Here is a 20,316-nt window from a genome sequence, read left to right on the forward strand (position 1 = left end):
ATGTTGTCAAGAATTGATTGATCAAAAAATGGACAGAAGCAGCTACACCCAAAGAAAGAACACTAGGAAATGAATGTAAACTGTTTGCATTTTTATCTTTCTTCCTGGGTTATTTTTACCTTCTGAATCCAATTCTCCCTGAGCAACAAGAGAACTGTTTGGATCTGCACACATACATTGTATCTAGGATGTACTATGACATATTCAACATATATAGGACTGCTTGCTATCTGGGGGAGGGGGTGAAGGGAGGGGGGAAAAATCGGAACAGAAGTGAGTGCAAGGGAAATAATGTTGTAAAAAATTACCCAGGCATGGGCTCTGTCAACAAAAAGTTATTTAAAAAAAAAAAAAAAAGAATTGATTGATCATTTCATGCTGCATTGTGAGACTGACTCCCTGGCCAGAAGCAGCAGCTCTGAGAAATCTAAATTGTTAATATATTCATTGCACAAATCATCTCGACAATTACGAAGATCATTATGATTTTTGGTCAAGGAGCAGCCTTAGAAACAGGAACACTTGGGTTCAGGACTCGCCTCTGATACGTGTCACGCCAGCAACATGTCACAGGTGCACCGTGTGCAGGCCAGGAGAGGTAAGTCACTTTTCCGGCCTCCACTTAATGCTTAAAAAGACGGGAAATCGCAGACGAGTCGATGGCCTCCTTTGGCAGAGGAAGTCTTTGAGCCAGCCACGGTCCCTTCCCCTCTTTCCCCGAGTGACAGCACATTCAGACACCCCGCTTTCTCCTGGAGCCTGCCCCTCGGTATAAGGAGAGTCCCGGACTGGGTGGGCGCTTCCTTCCAGCCCCACACGCCGCCCAGAACCGGCGCGCTAGTACCCGGCGCCCCGGCTGCCCGCCGCCCGCCGCAGAGCCGGCCGCTCGGGCACGCGAGCGTCTGCGAGACGGGCAGAAACCCGGCTGGAAAAGCCGGTCCGGCAGCGGCAGGCGGAGGAGCCCGGCCGCTGCCCCCGGCGGCTCTCCGAGGGAGGAGCCTGAGGAAGGCGCCCCCGCCCCGGCCCCGCGCCCAGCCCCCGGGCACCATGGACCGGCTCGCGCCGCGCTGGCCGCCGCTCGCTGCCCAGAGCTGCCTCCGCCCCGGCTGCCTCCTGGTGAGTGCCCGGCCCGAGAGAGCCGTTGGGGGCCTGGGATTCGGTCCCGAGGGGGCGCAGCGAGCTCTGCGGGGGAGAACCCGGGCCGGAGAGGGCGGGGCAGCGGCCGCCGCACAGGTGGCGCGCGGCGAGCCCCCGAGCCGGGCTTCTGCCCCCAGTCCGGGCTGCGAGCGCGAATGGCCGCCGGGCCGCGGGGCGAGAGCGGGGCTCTGCCTCCTCCCGCGCCCTCCTCCGCGGGAAGCCCGGGGAGGGCGCGGCCCACCTGTGAAGCCGGAGCCGAGCCCCGCGGGGCCGGGGAGAGCCGGCGCCGCCAACGCGCTCGAATCACCGTTAAATTAATTCTCAGGCGTCTGCTCCCCCCGCTAAGGACCGTTCTTGTCTCGTCTGCTTGTCTTTAATGCAAAGCACAGCGTCAAAACTGCCCTCTGTCTGGCCGTGCTCGGTGCCCTCGGACCGGGCTTTCTCGCAGGGAGCGGGTTGTCAAGTTGCTCGGGCCGCCCCTGTGCCCGAGGCTTTGGTCTCCCGTTCTCTCTTTGGAGCAAACCTGAGGGTTCTGGGAAGGTCCGACTTTCCGTCTCCCGGACGCCCTGTTCTGATTTGTCCCTTCTGCCTTGCTTCTTCCCGCCTGTCGCTCCCCCTCTGGTCCTTCCCCGCCGGGCAAGCAGGTTGCGCTGGATGACCTAAGTCCGGGAGATCCTTTCCAGTCCTGACAGTCTGTCATTCAGTCAGATGTGATCATCGTCATCATCAAAACCCGCCACATGCCACGGTCTGAACCCTTTCCTTCAAGGGGCTGGCTGATTTTAGAGCACTTGGACGGCCCAGGCAGAGAGGTAGATGAGGAGAGAGACGCGGCTCTGGCAGAGAAAAACCAGCCCGCCGTACTCAGAAAGTAAAGATAGCGGCCGCACCCCGCCAGAAGACCGGAGCCGGCCAGAGGCGGAGAGACTGGGGAGCTAGAGGAGGACAGAAATGCATTTGAGCAAGTCCAGGCAAAAAAGGGTGGAGATCCAGCGGCGCCCTAAGTGCCGGAGTCCTTCCAGAGAGCTCTGGGGGTCCATGCTGAGAAAATGCTGGAAGTTCCTCTTCTGAAGGTGCTAGTGTTTGTTCCTGACACCTTTTCTTGCTAAAAAAGAAAAAAAATATTTTCTCTATTTGTATGATGGTAAAATAGATGTTAAAGGAATTTGAAAAAAAAAATCAAGTAAAAATACTTTAGAAAATCCTTTAACAGCAGATGTCTTATCTTAAACTTCATAAAAGCCCAAGGAGGTAAGTGCGGTAGATAGTATTATCTATATTTTACAAATGAGGAAACCGAGGCTCAGGAGAAGCTAAGTGATTTGTCTAATGTTAAATACTTAGGATCATAGGATTTAGACTTGGAATAGACCTGAGAGTTTATCCAGTCTCTGATTTACTTCCCGAGTCCCAAAGGACTTAAGCTTGCCCAAGGTCAAATGCAGTGTCCTTATCCATCCAACTTGGGATCCGAATCCAGGCACTCCGACACAAGCACAGTAGTACTTTGATGGAGGACTAGTCCTAAGGATTTGTGTCGCTCCTCTGATGTACTCACCACGTACCTAGCTAGGGCTTATGTTTTAGAATTGGGGATGGGAGGAGTACACACTCAGACATATTCCCTGGTCAGAAGAAGCTAGAGTTGGACACGTGGCTTCAAGAAGTCAGTTCGTAGTTCCATGATAGTAGAATTGTGGTTAGACAGAAGTTTGTCTGAAAGGGATTTTAATGGATGAAACTAATGAGACCGTAGGTTATATTAAGCAAAAAGGATATAGGACTAGAGAAGTGAATTCCCAGTCTCCTTTGTCAGACCACATCTAGATTACTATGCTCATCAGGATGACTTATTTTAGAAAGAAAGCCAATCAGCTAGGGAGAGTCCTGAGGAAGACACAGGATACAGAAGGGTCTTGAGAGCATGTCAGATGAGGATGGTGTTTAACATAGGGAACAGAAGATTCAAGGCAAAGATGATGATAATCCTCTTCAAGGGTTTGGAAATCTTCCAGGTGAAAGAAAGATTGGATCTTTTCTGCTTATTTCCATAAGGGGAAATTAAGAGGTGGATGGGTAGGATTTGTGGAGAGACAAATTTAAGTTTGATATGAGGAATAGCTTCATAACATTTCACACTATATTACACTGTAATGGGCTGTAGCTAAGGACAGGAGTTTCCCACTACTGGAGGTATTCAAGCAAAACCAGACGACCATATTTGGGAGGATATTTTAGAGAGTGTTTTTATTCAGGCAGAGTTTGGACTAAACAAATGTTCTCTGAGGTCCTTTCCAACTCTGAAACCTTGTAAGCCTATAAGACAGGCAGATATATATGAGGCAAAACAGAATCTTAAGCTAAGTACTGGGCCAATATGGGTGCCATAATTTTAATGTAGGTCAGATGGACCTCACATAGTAGCTTGTTTTGCAACTATTTGGTCCATTTATTTTAGTGCAATATTGTATGTTTGTGTTTTATCCATCTTTGAGGTTACAAACTCTTTGAAGGCAGGAACTATGTTTTATCCAAACTTTCTATCTGTCTAGTCCCTAGCACACTGTTTTTTACACTGGAGACATTTAATAAGTGTTTGTCAAATGAATGAAAGGGAAAGTATTTATATCATGCCTGCTATGTTCCAGGCACTGTTAGGCACTTTTATAAATATTATCTCATTTGACCCTTACAACAATTCCAGGAGGTAGGTGGTATGTTTAGTTCCATTTTACAGTTGAGGAAATTGAGGCAGACAGAAGTTAAGTGACTTGCTGAAGATCACACAATGTGCCTTAGTTTGAATTCAGGGTCTTCCTGATCCAGCCCTCTATCACTAAACAACTAGCTACCTCAATGATTGAATGAATGAATGTGATTCCACAAGGGTTATGTTTCTCTGAAGGACTGAGTAGACACAGGCAATCTTGATCCATTTCCCCTAACTTTTCTCTAGGTGGCAATGGCCTTCCTCCTGTCATACCCTATGCTGAGGACCATCAGCCTCCATCTACACTCAGCGGTTACTGGCAGTTACCTCTCTGGGACTCACTCGGTTGCCTTTGTCAACTGCCCCAATGAACAGATTGCCAGAGACATAGCCAGGTAGAGTGATGGGACCGGAAGACGTCAGAATTGTTATATTGCCTTGGGAATGGGGCTCTGGTTGTTCCTTTGATGGGCTAAAACTACTCAGGAGTTTAGGAGTAAAGTGGTTATGATTTGATGGACCCTTTGGTGTCAATGAAAAGAAATGGTGTATAAGATGAATATCAATAATACCTCACATTTAGTGAGCATATCACATATAGTGGGATAAGTTTTACAAAGCATTTCACCTATTTTATTTCGTTTGCCCTATACTAATGTAAAGTACCATTATTGCTATTTTTATTTAGACAATCAATTAGTCTTTGAAAGTCTCAGGTGAAGTAGTGTTATTTTTAATCATAATTCCATGACTTTGAATACCACTTTATAATTTCTTTTTGTGAAAGAGAATTTGTCTCTTGTTTTTTTCATATCTTAAATTTCGCCATCTTTCACACTATCTCCTTCCTTTTTCCCCTCCCAGAGTGCCATTCCTTATAGCAAATAATTTTACTTTACGCTTTTCAAATCACTTTTATATTTTTATCCTCAAAATATCTCTGTGAAGTAGGCAGGGGAGTGCTATTATTCCCATTTTATAAATAATAAATTGAAAGACCTGGAGCCAAGACTGTGGTTTCCTACCTAATGTCTAATCCAATGCTCTTTCTACTAACTACCTAAATACTGATGTTAGAAGAAAGATACTGACAATAATTCCATATATAGTACTTCAAGATTTTCCACATGAAATAAGGGAAGTACAAGTACTATATTCATTTTATAAATGGGGAAATTTGGTCTCAGAAGGGTGAAATAACTTGCTTGGGCCATGGCTATTAAATGTTATCACCAAGAAACAAACCCAGTCATTTAACTAATAGTACTGTTCTTTCCAAAAGACTGGTGAGCTTGATTCTGATCCTTCCCCCTAATACACACACACACACACACACACACACACACACACACACACACACACACACCCTGAAATTCATATTTTGAATTGGCTTTTTAAAATTTTTGAGGTTCAGCCTCAGAGATGCTAATTCATGTCCAGTGGAATGAAAGCCTACAATTAGGATTCATATTCTTTCAAGGATATTTAAAGTATTTAAAGACTTTTCTGCTGTCAGTTTTCAGGGGTGTAGTAGGTAAAAGGAAATGACTGAAGAAAACAAAAGCTTGATCTTCTGAGACTCTGGTTTTATTAAACAGTACATGCCAATTACCAAACAAATTGGGACCAAGCCTTTCCTCACTTTAGCACTCACCTGTAATATAGAGGTATACCGATTTTTATATATTAAAAACAACTTAACAAAAAGGACCAGCTAATTAAAAGGAAAAATAACATTAGGAAATATGATTTCTAATTGTTTGCAAGATTAGGGACTCTCCAAGTTGGGAGGGAGTGAACAGGTGAAAAAGAAGGGTAAATTACTCATCAAACATTATGGGACCATATATGTATGTTGCTTGAGATGTAGAATTGTGGGAAAATCTTGTATCAGTCTTTGGATCTGACTAAATTCCTGGTCATCATAACCTAGATCCTTGGTTAAAGGTCTCTACACAGCAGGTAGAGGTGGTTCAGTTTCCCAGTCACACAAGTTAAATTCAAACAATGAAAAAGTTTTCTCCCAATTCTACAACTGAATAAAGTTTTCTCACAGGACAAAAATTGGACTAAACTCACAATTTGAATAGAAACTAAGCTAGTTCCTAAATTGAGTCAGAAGATGGAATCAGTATGGTTGGCTCATTCAATTCCCACAATTAGCCACTTGTTGTCCTAATTTCCTTAATTCCCTCAGGGTCAATTGAATCAAAATGGGAATATAGAATGTTAGAGAGGAAAGTGATCTTAGAGGTTATTCTGTACAAACCTAGTATGAAGTATGAATCCTCCTTACAGAATACCAATCAAGAGGCTAGCTACTTTGATGGGGTGTCTCTATAAGTCGTAAACTAAGCCAGTTTCCACTGGTGATGGGGCACATTTCTAGGAAATTATTTCCTATGTCAAATTAAAACCTACATCCCTATAGGGGGATTGCTTTGAGTTTTGCCCTCTGGGACCAAGTAGAACAAGCCTGTTTCCTCTTCTAATAGCTCAAGATAACCTTGCACATATTAAAAGATAACAGTAAGGAAAATTGCAACTAAGCAAGATGGAGAACAGCCCTATTTAGCCTGTTGGGCCCCCTCCTTCCTTATTTACAACCAGTTGTTGGTAGGGTTTTGTTTTTTTTTTTTGCAATGCTCAAAAAGGGGGAAAAATGCACCCCATCCTTTCTGGAACTAAATGGCCTTTTGTGGAAAACTAATGACTGTGGTCTAAGATCAGATCCACTCTGGCTTTGGCTTCATTTCTCCTCTACTGAGTCTTTTTCTTTAATTTTCTTCATATTAATATTTAATTTGGAGGGAACACAGGACTAGTGACACCGCTGGCCTGTAGTACACAGGGACACTATTCATACCCTTCCCTGAGGCAAGACATGAATTATTCAGTGCCTACTTTACCCCAGCCCTGCAGTATGTGACTCTCCCACTATTCCCCACAGGGACCTGTGTTCTCAAAACCAGGAGCCCAGAGGACAGAAAACAGACCCAGAAACTTTCTGGATACAAAGGATCTTAAGGGAGGCAAGGGTAGGGTAGGGTAGGGTAGGTCATACATCTGTTTCTCTGGGCTAGCATTGTTGTTCCTACTGAATGGGGATGTCAATCAACAGGTTCTAGTTACACTCCTGATATTACTCCATTGTATGACTGTGGGTAAGTAATTTCTTTTCTTTTTCTCTACTTTAGTATTTTCACTTATAAAATGAAAGGGTTTGAACCAAATGACTTTGAGGATCCTCCTTAGCTCCAAATCTTATTATCCTATAAGGTTAATATCTCAATTTTGTATTTTGCTTTAAGCATCTTACAACTCTCACATGGTAAGTGAAAAATTTATTTTGCCTTTATTACAGATTAGGAGATTATGAGGGTCCTAGTGGTTAATCAGTCTCTAAATTCCCTTCTATCTTTTCATAGATCTGAACCCATGACCTTTCCAAGAATGTATCTGAGCTACCCAGTTGCCATGTATAGAGACTATAGTTAGGAGACATTTATAGGATTATAGCTTTAGCGCTACAAAAGACCTTAAAGGCCTTTAACGTCAATCACTTATTTTACAAATGGGGAAATTGAGGACCAGAGTGGTTGAGTAGCTTGTCCAAAGTCACGCGAATAGTCAAAACTTTTTCTGGTAACTGAGATGAAGTTGATTATGGCTGTCACTTTTTCCTCTGGAAACCTTAGAAGGTCAGACAATGAGACAGAAGGCAGGGGCTCAGTCCCTTACTAAGTCCTGCTTCCCAAGGAGAGAACCGACAGAACAAGCACTTTCCCCCATCCCCGCCACAGCTTCATGTCCTTCATGGGAGAATCCCATCTCATTTAGTCTGGGTTTCTAGGACGGTTTTCCTAAACTGAAGCAATATTTCCTCCATCTTTAACTTGTTACTAATTCAGGGCCCCTTCCCAGTTTGCATTCCTCAAGAGCTTTGCAAACATCGTGGCAAATTACAATCTTCTGTCTTGTCCCTCTCTGTTCCTTTCTGTTGCTCCAAAGCATTAACTTATCTTCCAGGGCCAAGTGGTTTCATAACATAGTCGTCAAAGTTCCTGGGAAAGAGAGCTGATCTCTTCTTCCTAAGGGCTAATGACTTCTACAGGCTCTGGTTACAGTGTGGCCAGCAGACCTGTTTCCCCTGGCTGCAAGGGCTTTTGTTTAGTCCTTTGTTTCCTGAGTACAGAAGGAGGATCTGGGTATTCTTACATGACTTATTGATGTGTGTATGGGTGTTTTGAATTTAAGTCCAATAACAACATTAGACATGTTCCCCAAGTGGTTGAGAGCTGGAGGATGGGCGGTTGTTGTGAGATCTGACTGGCAAGAGAGCTGAGTCATTCAACCTTTCCCTCACCATTCCTGAGCTGAGACATCTCTCCTTTGGCAGAATACATGAGCTGTTAGAAAAATAGGACTGAGAAGTGGCAGGGACCTTAGGGATCTATTTGGTCCGATTCCCTTATTTTAGAGACAGGGAACTGAAGTCCAGTGGGAAGTAAGTGCCAAAAGTCACACAGGTAAATAATTAATAGAGCTGAGAATCAGATAGATCCTATGAAAACAAATTCAGCAATTCCCCTTTCTTCCCTCCTCCCCCCAAAAAAGTAATGCTTCTTTGCCCTCTCTGACAGAAGTGGGTTAAATTTTTTTCTCTCAGCACTCAGGCCTGACTTTTTATTGCCACCCATCTCTGATTAAGCAAATTGAGATTAATCCTGGAATGTGGCTGTTAGGAGTGAGTAAATAGCCCAGCAGTTGCTGTAGAAACAAGACAGCCTATTCTACCATCCTCAATGCAACTAAAAGGGTTGTTTAGATGCTGGAATTTGAGTGTTGTCTCTAAGAGTGGCAGAAAGCTAGGCGGTGTTTATGGTGCAAAGCTAATGGGGAAAGTTAAATAGACTCCAGCCCAGTACTTGAGGGAGAAGAAAATGGGTCATTTCTAATGGGACAAAGAATCTCAGTTAATACAACAAAGAAAGTTCATTCTATTGAGTGCACACTTTCAGGTTCCCTCAAACTAAGGTTCCCCAGGCTTTGAAATGGGGCAGCAGCATGCATGTGGAAAGAGCAGGGGACTTGGAGCTTATAGTTCTGAAAACCTGGGTTGGGCTCCTATTTCTGTCCACAGCTAGCTGTGTGATCTTGGATTTTTTGATTACACCTTTCTGAGTCTCGGCCTTCTCATCTTTAAAATGGGGCTAGCAGCATTTGTATTTTCTCCCTCACAAAACCTGGAAAGCTTAACACCCAGGAAAGCTTAAAGTTCTCTCTAATGAGTGTTGTTATAATTCCTGGCCCTGCCTTCCTGGACCATAGGCTTTTCTATTCCAGGGTACTCTTCAAAGTCTTTAGCAATCTATCCTTTCAATAAGCAAGCTTTTTCTGAGAGGCTTAACCTTTTTCAGTAGTTCTTGGGAGAGGAAGGTTTTGAGCTTCCTAACACTTTTCTTTGGAGCTAAGGATGCTGATGGTTAAATTTTCTTTGGGAGCATTTACTCTTTGGAAATGAGAAAATGCTACAAATCAGGGTTTAGTTGATTGTTTTGTTGATTGTTCAGATTTAAGAAAGTGATGGAGGAAATGATAATAATACAGCTTAAAATATGTCTTGTTTATAGTGTGTATGTGGTGGGTTTGTTTTTTTTTTTAAGAGAGCCGATTGTTAAAACATTTAACAACACACTTCTACCTGGAGCCACTAAGTTTATCCCCAAGAGGCCAGTCCACTGTTCAAAGATAATGGATTCTGGCAGAGAATTCTTTTCTGAATCACTCACTTTCCCCTCTTCTTTCTCTGCCTCAGAACCATCCTAGATAAGAAGCTGGCTACCTGTGTGAATATCTTGCCGAGGGCCTCCTCTCTGTGAGTAGTCTGCTCTCCGTTGGGGTTCCCACCTTGGGCACTGTGGGAGGGGCTATGTGCAGGGCCAGGCTTCATGTCAGCACTGTAGTCTCCTCATTGCTCACCCAAGGATCCCTCAGAGGAGCGTGTCTGAGGAGAACAACACCTGTTGTAGGAATCCATCCTTTTATCGTGGCACTCTCCAAAATCTCCCTCCAAACCCTTTAAAGGCTCCCTATAACTCACAAGATAAAGACACAATTGAAAGCCAGAAAGGACCCAGAAGAAGAGATCTTGAAGGCCAGGGAGTGTTCTAAACTTTTTTGCATCATGGACTCCCTTTGGCAGTCTGGTAAAATCTATGGACATATACCCTCCCTCCTTCCCTTGTAAGTAGCTTCTTATTTTTCCAAATATATGAAAAGATAGTTTTCAACATTTATTTCTGCAAAATTTTGCGTTTCAGATTTTTCTCCCTTCCTCCCCCCCCCCCCCGCCCTTAGAGAACAAGAAATCCAAAATAGACTAAACATATGCAATTCTTCCAAACACATTTCCATATTCGTCATGCTGAGCAAGAAAAACCAGATCAAAAGAAAAAAACAAACAAGCAAACAACAACAAAAAGGTGAAAATACTATGCTTTGATACACATTCAGGACCCATAGTTCTCTCTCTGGATGCGGAGGCTCTTTCCATCACAAATATATTGGAATTATCTTGGATCATTTCATTGTTGAAAGAGCCAAGTCTATCCCAGTTGATCATCATATAATCTTGTTGCTATGTATAATGATCTCCTGGTTCTGCTCATTTCACTCAGCATCAGTTCATGTAAGTCTTTCCAAGATTTTCTGAAATCAGCCTGCTTGTCATTTCTTATAGAACAATAATATTCCATGACATTCTTACTATAACTTATTTAGCCATTCCCCAACTGATGGGCATCCACTCAATTTCCAGTTTACAGGCCTTTTTAATCCATAAAATAAAGTACTTCAATTTACAAAGGAAATCAACTAAATAGTAATAGTTATATAAAAAAAATCGTTTAAACAAGGTAAAGGGCCCAAGGTAAGAACTGCTGTTCTACTTCATCACTCTCATTTCATCTAAATAAAACATGTAGTCTACAGAGTCTTAGAGATCACAGGCAATACGTTGAGAATTCTCAATTCAAATCCACATCTTCTAACTGAAAGTCCATTGTGCCTTAATCAGATTACAGATCCCCTACAGTTTGTAGCACAAAACTATTTCTATTAACACTGCTGCTCTCAAAAGAAATCTATTGTTTGGACTATGATAGCCATTTAATATTTGGTTGGGTATCTGAACCAAAAAACAGAATATGTGGAAATTAAAGTCAATATAATTCCTAGCAAATTTGAGGAGTGGATGGCACATTACCAAATAAGCCATCTAGAAGTCAGAGACTAGCTTCACATCCTAGTCACTGGGCAAATAACTTCACTTCTGATAATCTAAAAAGGATGATGAATGTTGTAGGCAAGAAAATGAATGCTATGCAATTCTAAGAATCAACAATATCCTTGAAGAAAGGAGAAAATGCATTCTCCTTTCTTCCTCTTCCTCCTTTTTAAAAATTCTTTTTCTCTTTCTTTTCCTTCTCCCTCTTCCTTTTCCTTCTCTTCTTCTTCTTATTTATTCTCCTCTTTCTCCTCTCTTCTTTATTCTTTTCCTCTTTCTCCTTTTCTCTTCTTTATTCTCTGCCTCTTTCTCCTTATCCTCTTCTTCCTCTTCCTTCTCTTTTTCTTTCTCCTTCCAGAGGTGAGACCCTATGGGTTTGGAGCACTGGGTATACTGTCAGACTCAGCTGATTTGTTGGTTCATTTCGCTGAAGTTCTTTTTGTGGCAAAGGATAAGTCCTTGTGGGGAGGAGAGAAACAATGAATATGTGTACATATAAAAATAACGTAAAAATGAAGTATATCCATAAGCACTTAAAAATGAATGTTGGACTAGATGATTTTTAATGTCCCTTTTAGCTTTAATAACCTGGGAATTATGACACATAAGGATTCTTGCACACTTCTAGGAAATTGGGTCGCCCACAGAATGTCATTTCATCCCCCTGGCATTTAAGGGCCTCTATAGCCTGGCCAAATGTATTTCTTACCATGCCCCTATGTGAAGCCTCTCCTCCATCTAAATTGGCATCTCTTCACTGTCCTCCCACACATATCACATGGCTAATGTTGGAATGCATGCTGGAATATTCTCTTTGCTTCCCCTTTGTTCTTCAAAGTCCAGTCCATATCCTTTCTCTGCACAGCCTTCCCTTTCCACTTTTCCTCTGTCTCAGGACTCATCATTTTCCCCCATAATCATAATCATAATCATAATCACTTCCTGTATATATGTCATTTCTCCCAAAGGACATCAGTTTGTTAAAAAGTTGTTAATATATTATAACCAGTGGTATACCAGTTTAAAAACCAACTCTTCAGGATGAAAAAGGAAGCAAGATACAGTTTTAAGTTTAATCTGCATTATTATTGACTCTGTCACGTAATTAAATCTGGACGATTTTGTTCCAACAACAAAATTCAAGCTCTGATTTTTAGCATTTGCCAATTTCTGAGGCATAAATGTTCCCACTGAAAATCTAGCCATCTTGTACTCTTATGAGACTAATTTGAACTGACTCCAGCACATCTTTGTTTATAACTAAACTTCGCCATTAAATTATTTGCTCAGACACATAATTCTAACATTGCTCTTTCCTACGAGATTCACATCTCTTTATAATATCATTTTCCTTTTACCCACATCTTGCTCTACCAATTAATTAATGGAATTAAAACATGTGTGCCTGTGCTACCATTGTGTTAAAGGTCTTAAGAAATATACATTATTTATCATAAGATTTAGTACCAGAAGGGACTTTAGAAATCAACTGGTCCACTTCCCTCCCTTTCTTTAAGATGAAGAAAGTAAATCCCAGAGGGGTGAGCTGACTTGCTATGGTAACATAGGTAAGTAAGTAGCCTAGCCAGGATCTGAATCCTGGCTGATTTGCTGATTCTAAAACCAATTCTTCCCTTTCCACTCCACCATAGGACCTTTTATGGTGATGTGCCTTTACCCCATTTCCTATCCAAATCTACCTTTGGTACTGATGATGAACTCATCCTCCTAATTTCCTGCTTTGACTAAGTGCCTTTTGGTCTACTTCCTAGTGACACACTTTAAGAATCCATGAATTGCAGTAGTATGGCAAGGGACCTAGGAAAGTATCTCATATGAGGAGCCACGTAGAAAAGTAGACTAAATAATCTAAAGAAGGGGGAAGCACAAAGAAAGGAAGGGAGAGGATTGCTCACATTCAGATATGTAAAGCAGGTGTTCAGTGGACAGAGTAAGCTTCCTTAATCTCTTGGTTCAAGAACTAGGAACAATAGGAGGAAGTTACAGAATTTGGTTCCTTTAAAGACAGCACTTACTAACAATTAGAGTTGTACAAAAATATAACAAGGACTAGTGAATTCCTTGTTGCTGGAAATATCCAAACTGGATGAACATGTCATAGATTCTATACAGAGAGATCCCAAATAGAGAAAAAAATTGAAACTGGTCTCTTCCAGTCCCTTCTGGCCCCAAGAGTCTAGAATTTTGTGTTCTATCTCTATGATAAGGTTACAGAGAGGATTGGTCCTCATTCCTTAGAAATCCTCATTAAATGGGGTAGAGCAGGTTTTAAAATTTTCTCCTCATCTTAGTTATTTTTAACTATCAGGGAATGAGCTGGTGGTATACTATTAAGGGAATAGCAATTCAGGAAGCTCTGCCTAACCTTAAAGCAGGATAATATTTTTCTATGATTTTGTTAACTCTTCTAGGTACTTTTGGAAGGGAGAGATTGAAGAAACTACTGAAATCCTTTTGGTAAGTAGTAATTACCAGTCCAACTCTAAAGGTCTGGGACAAGGTAGAATAACTAACTAATGAAGAGAAATTCATCCCACCTCCTTTTTATCATTTTCAGTTTTTAAAACAGAAATCTCATAAGACCATAAGGGTGAAAAGGACCTGACTATAGAATATCATAGCTGAAATGAATTTAAGAACATGCAATGTTCAAGAAGAAAAGGGCCTTAGAAATCACTTACTGTGATTCCCATTTATGTTATGGATGAATAAGGGGCATATCTCTATCTCTGCTAAATTTTGTGTATAAGACTTTGGGTCATTCCTGAGAATCTTATTAGAAATCCGTAGTTTCAGTGTCAGGGAGATAAAACTGCATCAGTTGACTCAGCAGAGGCAAAAAAGTCATCACATAATTTGGAAATGAATTTCTGAAACACCGATGTTTCTTTTGAACAGTTAGTGAAAACGAAGACTTCCAAAATACATGAACTCTCTAACTACATCAGGTGAGAATTTTCTTTTCCATCAACCTATCTTTAGTCCTTTCCTTGGATCTGAATCTGATGAATATCCCAGATATAGTCAAAGGTGCACATACTTAAATGAGCCTGTGCATGGAAATAGCCATAGTCCTTATGGATATTCAATATGGATGGGGTATTACATTATAGCTGGTGGGGCTGACTGAACAGGAACTATGGTATTAATAGTTTTCAGGAAATTCTCTGTATGTTTACTTATGCACTTATGCAGGTGAGATATCTGAAGTTGTATTCCCCCAAGTAAGCTAACATTAACAACAGGCACTCTTACTTTGTGTGTGTGTGTGTGTGTGTGTGTGAAAGAGAGAGAGAGAAGAGAGGGGGTAGGGAAAGAGAGACAGAGACAGAGTCAGAGAGAGACAGAGACACAGAGAGAGAACAGAGGAGGGAGGGAAGGGGACGGAGGAGAGAGAGAGAGAGAGAGAGAGAGAGAGAGAGAGAGAGAGAGAGAGAGAGAGAGAGAGAGAGAGAGAAACAGAAACAGAGACAGAGAAGGAGGGAGAGACAGACAGAGAAAGAGAGAGACAACATAATAGAATAGAAATGCTGCACATGGGGTCACCCAGCTTCAAATAATTTCTATGATGCTCATCAACTGTGGGAGAGTCACCTCAATCTTCTGAAACCCAGTCACTCATTGGGACTAATTTATTAAGTCAATGATAGAATATGATCTGCACTGGTATTCTGGTGATAAAACCACAAATTCTTTATTTTTCTTTATTAAAGCTTTTTATTTTTCAAAACATATATGTGGACAATTCTTCAACATTAGCCCTTGCAAAACCCCTGTGTTCCAATTCCCCTTCTTTCCCCATGCCCTTCCCTAGATGGCAAGTATTCCAATATATGTTAAGCATTGTAGAAATATATGTTAAATCCAGTATATACATATGTATTTATACAATTATCTTGCCACAACAAATTCTTTAAATATTAGAGAGCAAAAGTCTCCAAGGCTTTGTCTGTCAGGATCCTTGATGAGGACTGAGGCCACTGGTTAAACAAAACAAAACAAACCAATATAATCGACTAAACTGTTCTTGGCTATTGGACATGAGATGAAATATGTACATCTATGAAGGTCTAAGGCTTCTTTCTAACTATGCTTATTCATATCTTTTTTTTTCTTCCTTTAGATCAGTTCATCCTTTTGAAATTCCTGAACTCTTCAGCCTTCCCATCGACCAAGGAAATCCTGCTTATTTAAAGTGGATTGAGGAAGGGGTAGCTGAGGACTGAGCAGAAGTCCACTCTGCTTTCTGGTGTGACAGTTTGCACATTGCTGGCCTTCCACAGTGGGAAGAGCTTTATAGAGAGCTGGGCAGGAATAGAGACAGTTGCTGTCCTTTGGATTGCAACATATTTAGAAGATAATTAACTTATGGATTCTGATGCTTTATGTTAGCTCTTTGCCCATTTCAGGTAATGAGCAGAAGAAGTGAAAGCATATTGAATGAGAGAGAAGAAACTATGTACTTCAATCCCTCCTTTCCCCTCATGATGAGAATTTAATTCTTTAAGGGGCTTGTGAGGGTTCTACCCTGCCTCTCTTCCCTATAACCTACTACCATAAACACTGCTAGATATACCACCAATCCTTGGAATGTCTCTTTTCTCAGAAAGAACCTTTTAGTAAAAAATAGAAACTAGGTTAAAAAAGGTCTGCTTTTCAGTTGCCTTTATTGCCTTATTAGGAAGAAACCTGGTAAACTAATTTTTACCCTTACGTTATGGAGCTAGATATGATTTTTTCTCAAAAATATTTTTTCCTTTTAAATTATTTTATTTTTCCCAATTACATATAAAACATTTTTAACCTTCACTTTTTATGATTTTGAATTTTAAAATTTCTTTTGCCCTCATTCCTTTTCTCTTTCATTGAAAAGGCAAGCAAATTGTTAGTTATACATATGATAGTCTTGCAAAACATATTTCCACATTAGTCAAATTTTGAAAGAAAACACAGAACAAAAAAACCCCCACAAAAATTAGTTTTTTTTAAAGTATGCTTTGATCTGCATTCAGATTCCATTAGTTCTTTCCCTGGAAGTAGATAGCATTTTTCATTATGAGTTCTCCAGAATTGTCTTAGATCATTGTATTGCTGCAATAGTTAAATCATTCACATTGACCATCATACAATATTGCTATTACTATGTACTGCTCAATTCACTTTGTATCAGTTCATGTGAGTCTTTTCAGGCTTTTCTGAAAACATCCTGCTTGTCATTTCTTATAGCACAATAGTATTCCATCATAATCATATATCACAACCTATTCAGCCACTTCCCAATTGATGGACATTTCCTCAGTCTCCAATTCTTTGCTACCATAAGAAGAGCAACTATTAATATTTTTGTACATATAGGCCCTTTTCCTTTTTTTGGGGGGGGGGGGAGAAGGAGAATCTTTTTGGAATATGGACCTAGTAGTACTATTGCTGAGTCAAAGGGAATATAGATCTAGTAGAGCTATTGCTGAGTCAAAGGGTATAAATACATGGTTTTATTGCCCTTTGGACATAGTTTCGAGTTCACAATTCTACCAACAATGCATTAGTTTCTCAATTTTCCCACATTCCCTTTAAAATTTGTCATTTTCCTTTTCTGTCATATTCGCCAATCTGATGGATGTGGAGCAGTACCTCAAAGTTGTTTTGATTTGCATTGCTCTAATCAATAGTGATTTGGGGCATTTTTATATGACAGTAGATAGCTTTGATTACTTCATCTGAAAATTGCTCATTCATATCCTTTGACTCTTTATCAATTGAGGAATAATTTGTATTCTTAGAAATTTGACTTAGTTCTCTATATATTTGAGAAAATGAAGCCGGTATGAGAAACTTGTTTTAAATCCCCCTCTCCCACTCCAGTTTTCTTCTTTCCTTTTAATCTTGGCTGCATTGGTTTTGTGTGTGCAAAACCTTTTTTTTAATTTAATGTAATCAAAAGTATACATTTTACATCTTGTAATGTACTTTTTCTCTGATTTGATCATTAATTCTTCCCTTATCCATAGATCTGACAGATAAACTATTCCACAGTTTCCTAATTTGTTTATGGTATCACCCTCTATGTCTAAATCTGGTATACAGTGTGAGATATTGGTCTATATTTAGTTGCTGCCAAATTACTTTCCAGTTTTCCAAGTAATTTATGTCCCCAAAGCATGGATCTTGAGGTTTATCAAACAATAGATCACAGTGATCATTAGTAAATGGATGTATTCTATTCCACTGATCCCCTACTCTATTTCTTAGCCAGTACCAGATTGTTTTGATGATTACCACTCTGTAATCCAGTTTGAGATCTGGCATAGCTAAATCATAAAAAGGGAATTAAAAAAGAGCTTGAAGAGGGCAATGTTTAACCCAAAATAATACTTTTCAAGTTTCTGTAGTGAATGGAGGGGGGAGCTTTCTCAGTCTCCTCAAAACACCCCTGCCCTGACAAATCTTATCCTTGTTCATGGTGATCCTGGGAAATATTTAGGCTTTCCTGGACAGAAATCCACATCCCTAAAAAGAGAGAATGTTGGTAGCAATCTAGAAGATGATGAAGGGCATCTCTAGCAAATAGAGAAAAGAATTTGGTATTTGAACTCCTCTCTTCCTGTATTGGGGATAAAGTAGTTATCCAGGACCTCCAGGCTACAAATGACCACTTTCTAACCTTGTGTGGCTGACATAAGGACTGGTCTTAAAAAAAAAAAAGAATTCATGTTGGATTTGAAGAAAACAAATGGTCCTCTACCAGATATGGCCAGAATAAGCACAAGTAAGGCATCCTTAGCAGTACTCACAATTTTAATCTCTGGTTTAGACATTGCAACTGAGAATTATGGAATTAGAGCATGATAGAGACTGAAGTACCTTAGGGATTAAAATTGACATTTTACAGATAAGAATCCTAGGGCTCAGAAAGACGGGGTGACTAACTCAGGTTTACTCAGCCAGTAATTGCAAAACTGTCACCAGACTCTCAGGCCTGTGCTCTTTACTTTCAGGGAGGGATCTTCAATCTAGGGCCCATGGTCCCTAGGCTAATTTTTGGCCCCTTTGGCCCTCCTCACACCCATATTTATTATATAGTTCCTTGTATACAGGAACAAGCATTCAATTAACAAGTATATGTGAAGAAAAATATGAATTTAGATAGTCATCATGTAAAACAAATACTGTTATAAATTTAAAACAAATATGAAACACATTCAAAACCATTACAGGGTTGCTCTTTAGTTTTTTTTTTTTTTTCAATCCTGTCCTACTCTTCATGACTTCTTTTAGAGTTTTCTTGGCAAAAATACTGGAGTAATTTGCCATTTCCTTCTCCAGTTCATTTTACAGATGAGGAAACTAAGGCAAATAGAGTTAAGTGACTTGTTCAGGGTCACCCAGTTATTAAGTGTCTGAGGCCGGATTTGAACTCAGGAAGAGAAATTTTCCTGACTCGGGCCCCAGGATTGTATCCACTGCATCCTCTAGTTGCCCCATTACAGGGGAGGTAGAGCATTTGACTGCTCACCAAATGATCTGAAGTTCCAATGATCATAATCGACATCCCTTTAATACGTTATTTTACTTGAATCTCCAAGGAATCTTGTGAGGTGGGTACTGCAGGGATTACCTGTTTCATAGAGGAGGAAACTGAGATGCAGAGATGAATGAATGACCTGCCCCTGGTCTCAGTGCCAGTTAGATATGAGTTGGGGATGAGAATCCAGGCCTTCCTGACCTTTAGTTCTTTCTTTACCACACTGTGCTACCTCAAGATGCTTCTTAAGGGCGCCTATTGATTGTGAAAGATATTGGAATTCCAGCTCAACCTCTCTGAAATTCCCATGGTATTAAATTCTAAAAGATGCTGCCTTATTGTGAATATTGCATAAGATAAGGGTTTAAAAGGACATTGCCAGTACAGGGATACCAATGTAGAAAGGGGGTTTAAAACAATTCCTGTGAGGAATACACAAGCATATTCACTTAGTGTTTTCCCTGTGCCACCCCAGTCTTTTCCTCCCATATTTTAATAGGTTGGATCCCTCATTTGCTCTTTATCACATTATCACATTTGTCATTTGTCTTTTCACACATTTTGGTCTTGACTTCCTAACTAGACTGTGAGCTCCTTGGGGGCAGAAATTATTTTTCCTAGTTACCTTTTTTCTTCTTGTATTCTCTAATAATGGATGGCACAATTCTCTATACAAATAAGGCACTGAATAAATGTGGCCATTTAGACGATTTTTCTCCAAAGATAAATGGAAAAGAATGGAAATTAACCCAGTAGATTGTGGTTTGTTTTGTTAGTTTGTCCCTTTTTTTTTTTTTTTTTTTGGTTAAGCTGTGATTTCTTAAATCATATTTGCACTGAAGAAAAGAAGGCAAGGAAAAGAACTGAGAAATAGGAAGGCTTTGTTTTTTTCATCATTCCTTTCAGAAGTCTCAACTGAAATGCAGGAACTTACGTTGTACAAATTTTCCATCTGTATCTATTCTTTCTTTACTCCATTCTTTTCTCTCATTTCTGGAACCTCAAAACTAATTTTTTCCTGAACTTCACTGTCCTTTTTCTTTCTTCTTCTCTTTCACCTCCCCTAGTCTTCTCCTTTCTCATCAACACTTAAATCTTTTGGGAGAGTAAGCTTCTTGTTTTGTGTTCTGATTATCTTCAACACTGTTTAAATTGTCATGTGCCTTAAAATAAATGGAGCCTCTTGTAAGCCCTCAGCTTCTGCATCTACAACAGTATAAACAAGGTATTTACTCTCTGAGTCAAGGGAAGAAAGAGCCAAAATGGTGGGTGTTCTGCCTTCACTTATATTTTAAAGTATAAGTTATTTTTAAAAATTTATTTATATATTTTACTTTTAAATTTCTTTTCTCCCTCCCCACTCCACTCCATACTAGAGAAAGCTACCATGACACTATTATGTCTATGTGGGTATATCTATGTGTATATTTTGTATTTTGAACACAAAATTTGTCTTTTACTACTGTTGTTTTTCAGCCTTACAATTGTAGGAATAAAAATGCTCATTACAGGATTATATATCTTAAATGGTATATATTTTAAATGTATATAATATATATATATACATGCATATATGTACATATACTTAAATATATACATACACACAGACATATTAGTATCAAATGGTTGTCTTCTTTA

General features: G+C 40.1%; 1 protein-coding gene across 3 annotated transcripts; it reads left to right on the forward strand.

Moving 5' to 3' along the window:
- Positions 1–971: 971 nt before the first annotated feature.
- Positions 972–15,934, forward strand: LOC100931533 (protein CutA homolog). 3 transcript variants are annotated; one of them, XM_031954208.1, is made up of 6 exons: positions 972–1,116; positions 4,094–4,242; positions 9,666–9,725; positions 13,568–13,613; positions 14,055–14,104; positions 15,280–15,934. In XM_031954208.1, exons 1-6 carry the CDS (start codon positions 1,048–1,050, stop codon positions 15,380–15,382), a joined length of 477 nt encoding a protein of 158 aa, XP_031810068.1. In that variant the 5' UTR covers positions 972–1,047; the 3' UTR covers positions 15,383–15,934. The 3 variants fall into 3 exon arrangements, with proteins under 3 accessions (XP_031810068.1, XP_031810069.1, XP_031810070.1); XM_031954209.1 differs by lacking the exon at positions 972–1,116 and adding an exon at positions 1,523–2,210; XM_031954210.1 differs by lacking the exon at positions 972–1,116 and adding an exon at positions 2,234–2,388.
- The last annotated feature ends 4,382 nt before the right edge of the window (positions 15,935–20,316 follow it).

The sequence above is a fragment of the Sarcophilus harrisii genome, chromosome 2 (genome assembly GCF_902635505.1).
Source record: "Sarcophilus harrisii chromosome 2, mSarHar1.11, whole genome shotgun sequence".
NCBI classification, from domain to species: domain Eukaryota; kingdom Metazoa; phylum Chordata; class Mammalia; order Dasyuromorphia; family Dasyuridae; genus Sarcophilus; species Sarcophilus harrisii.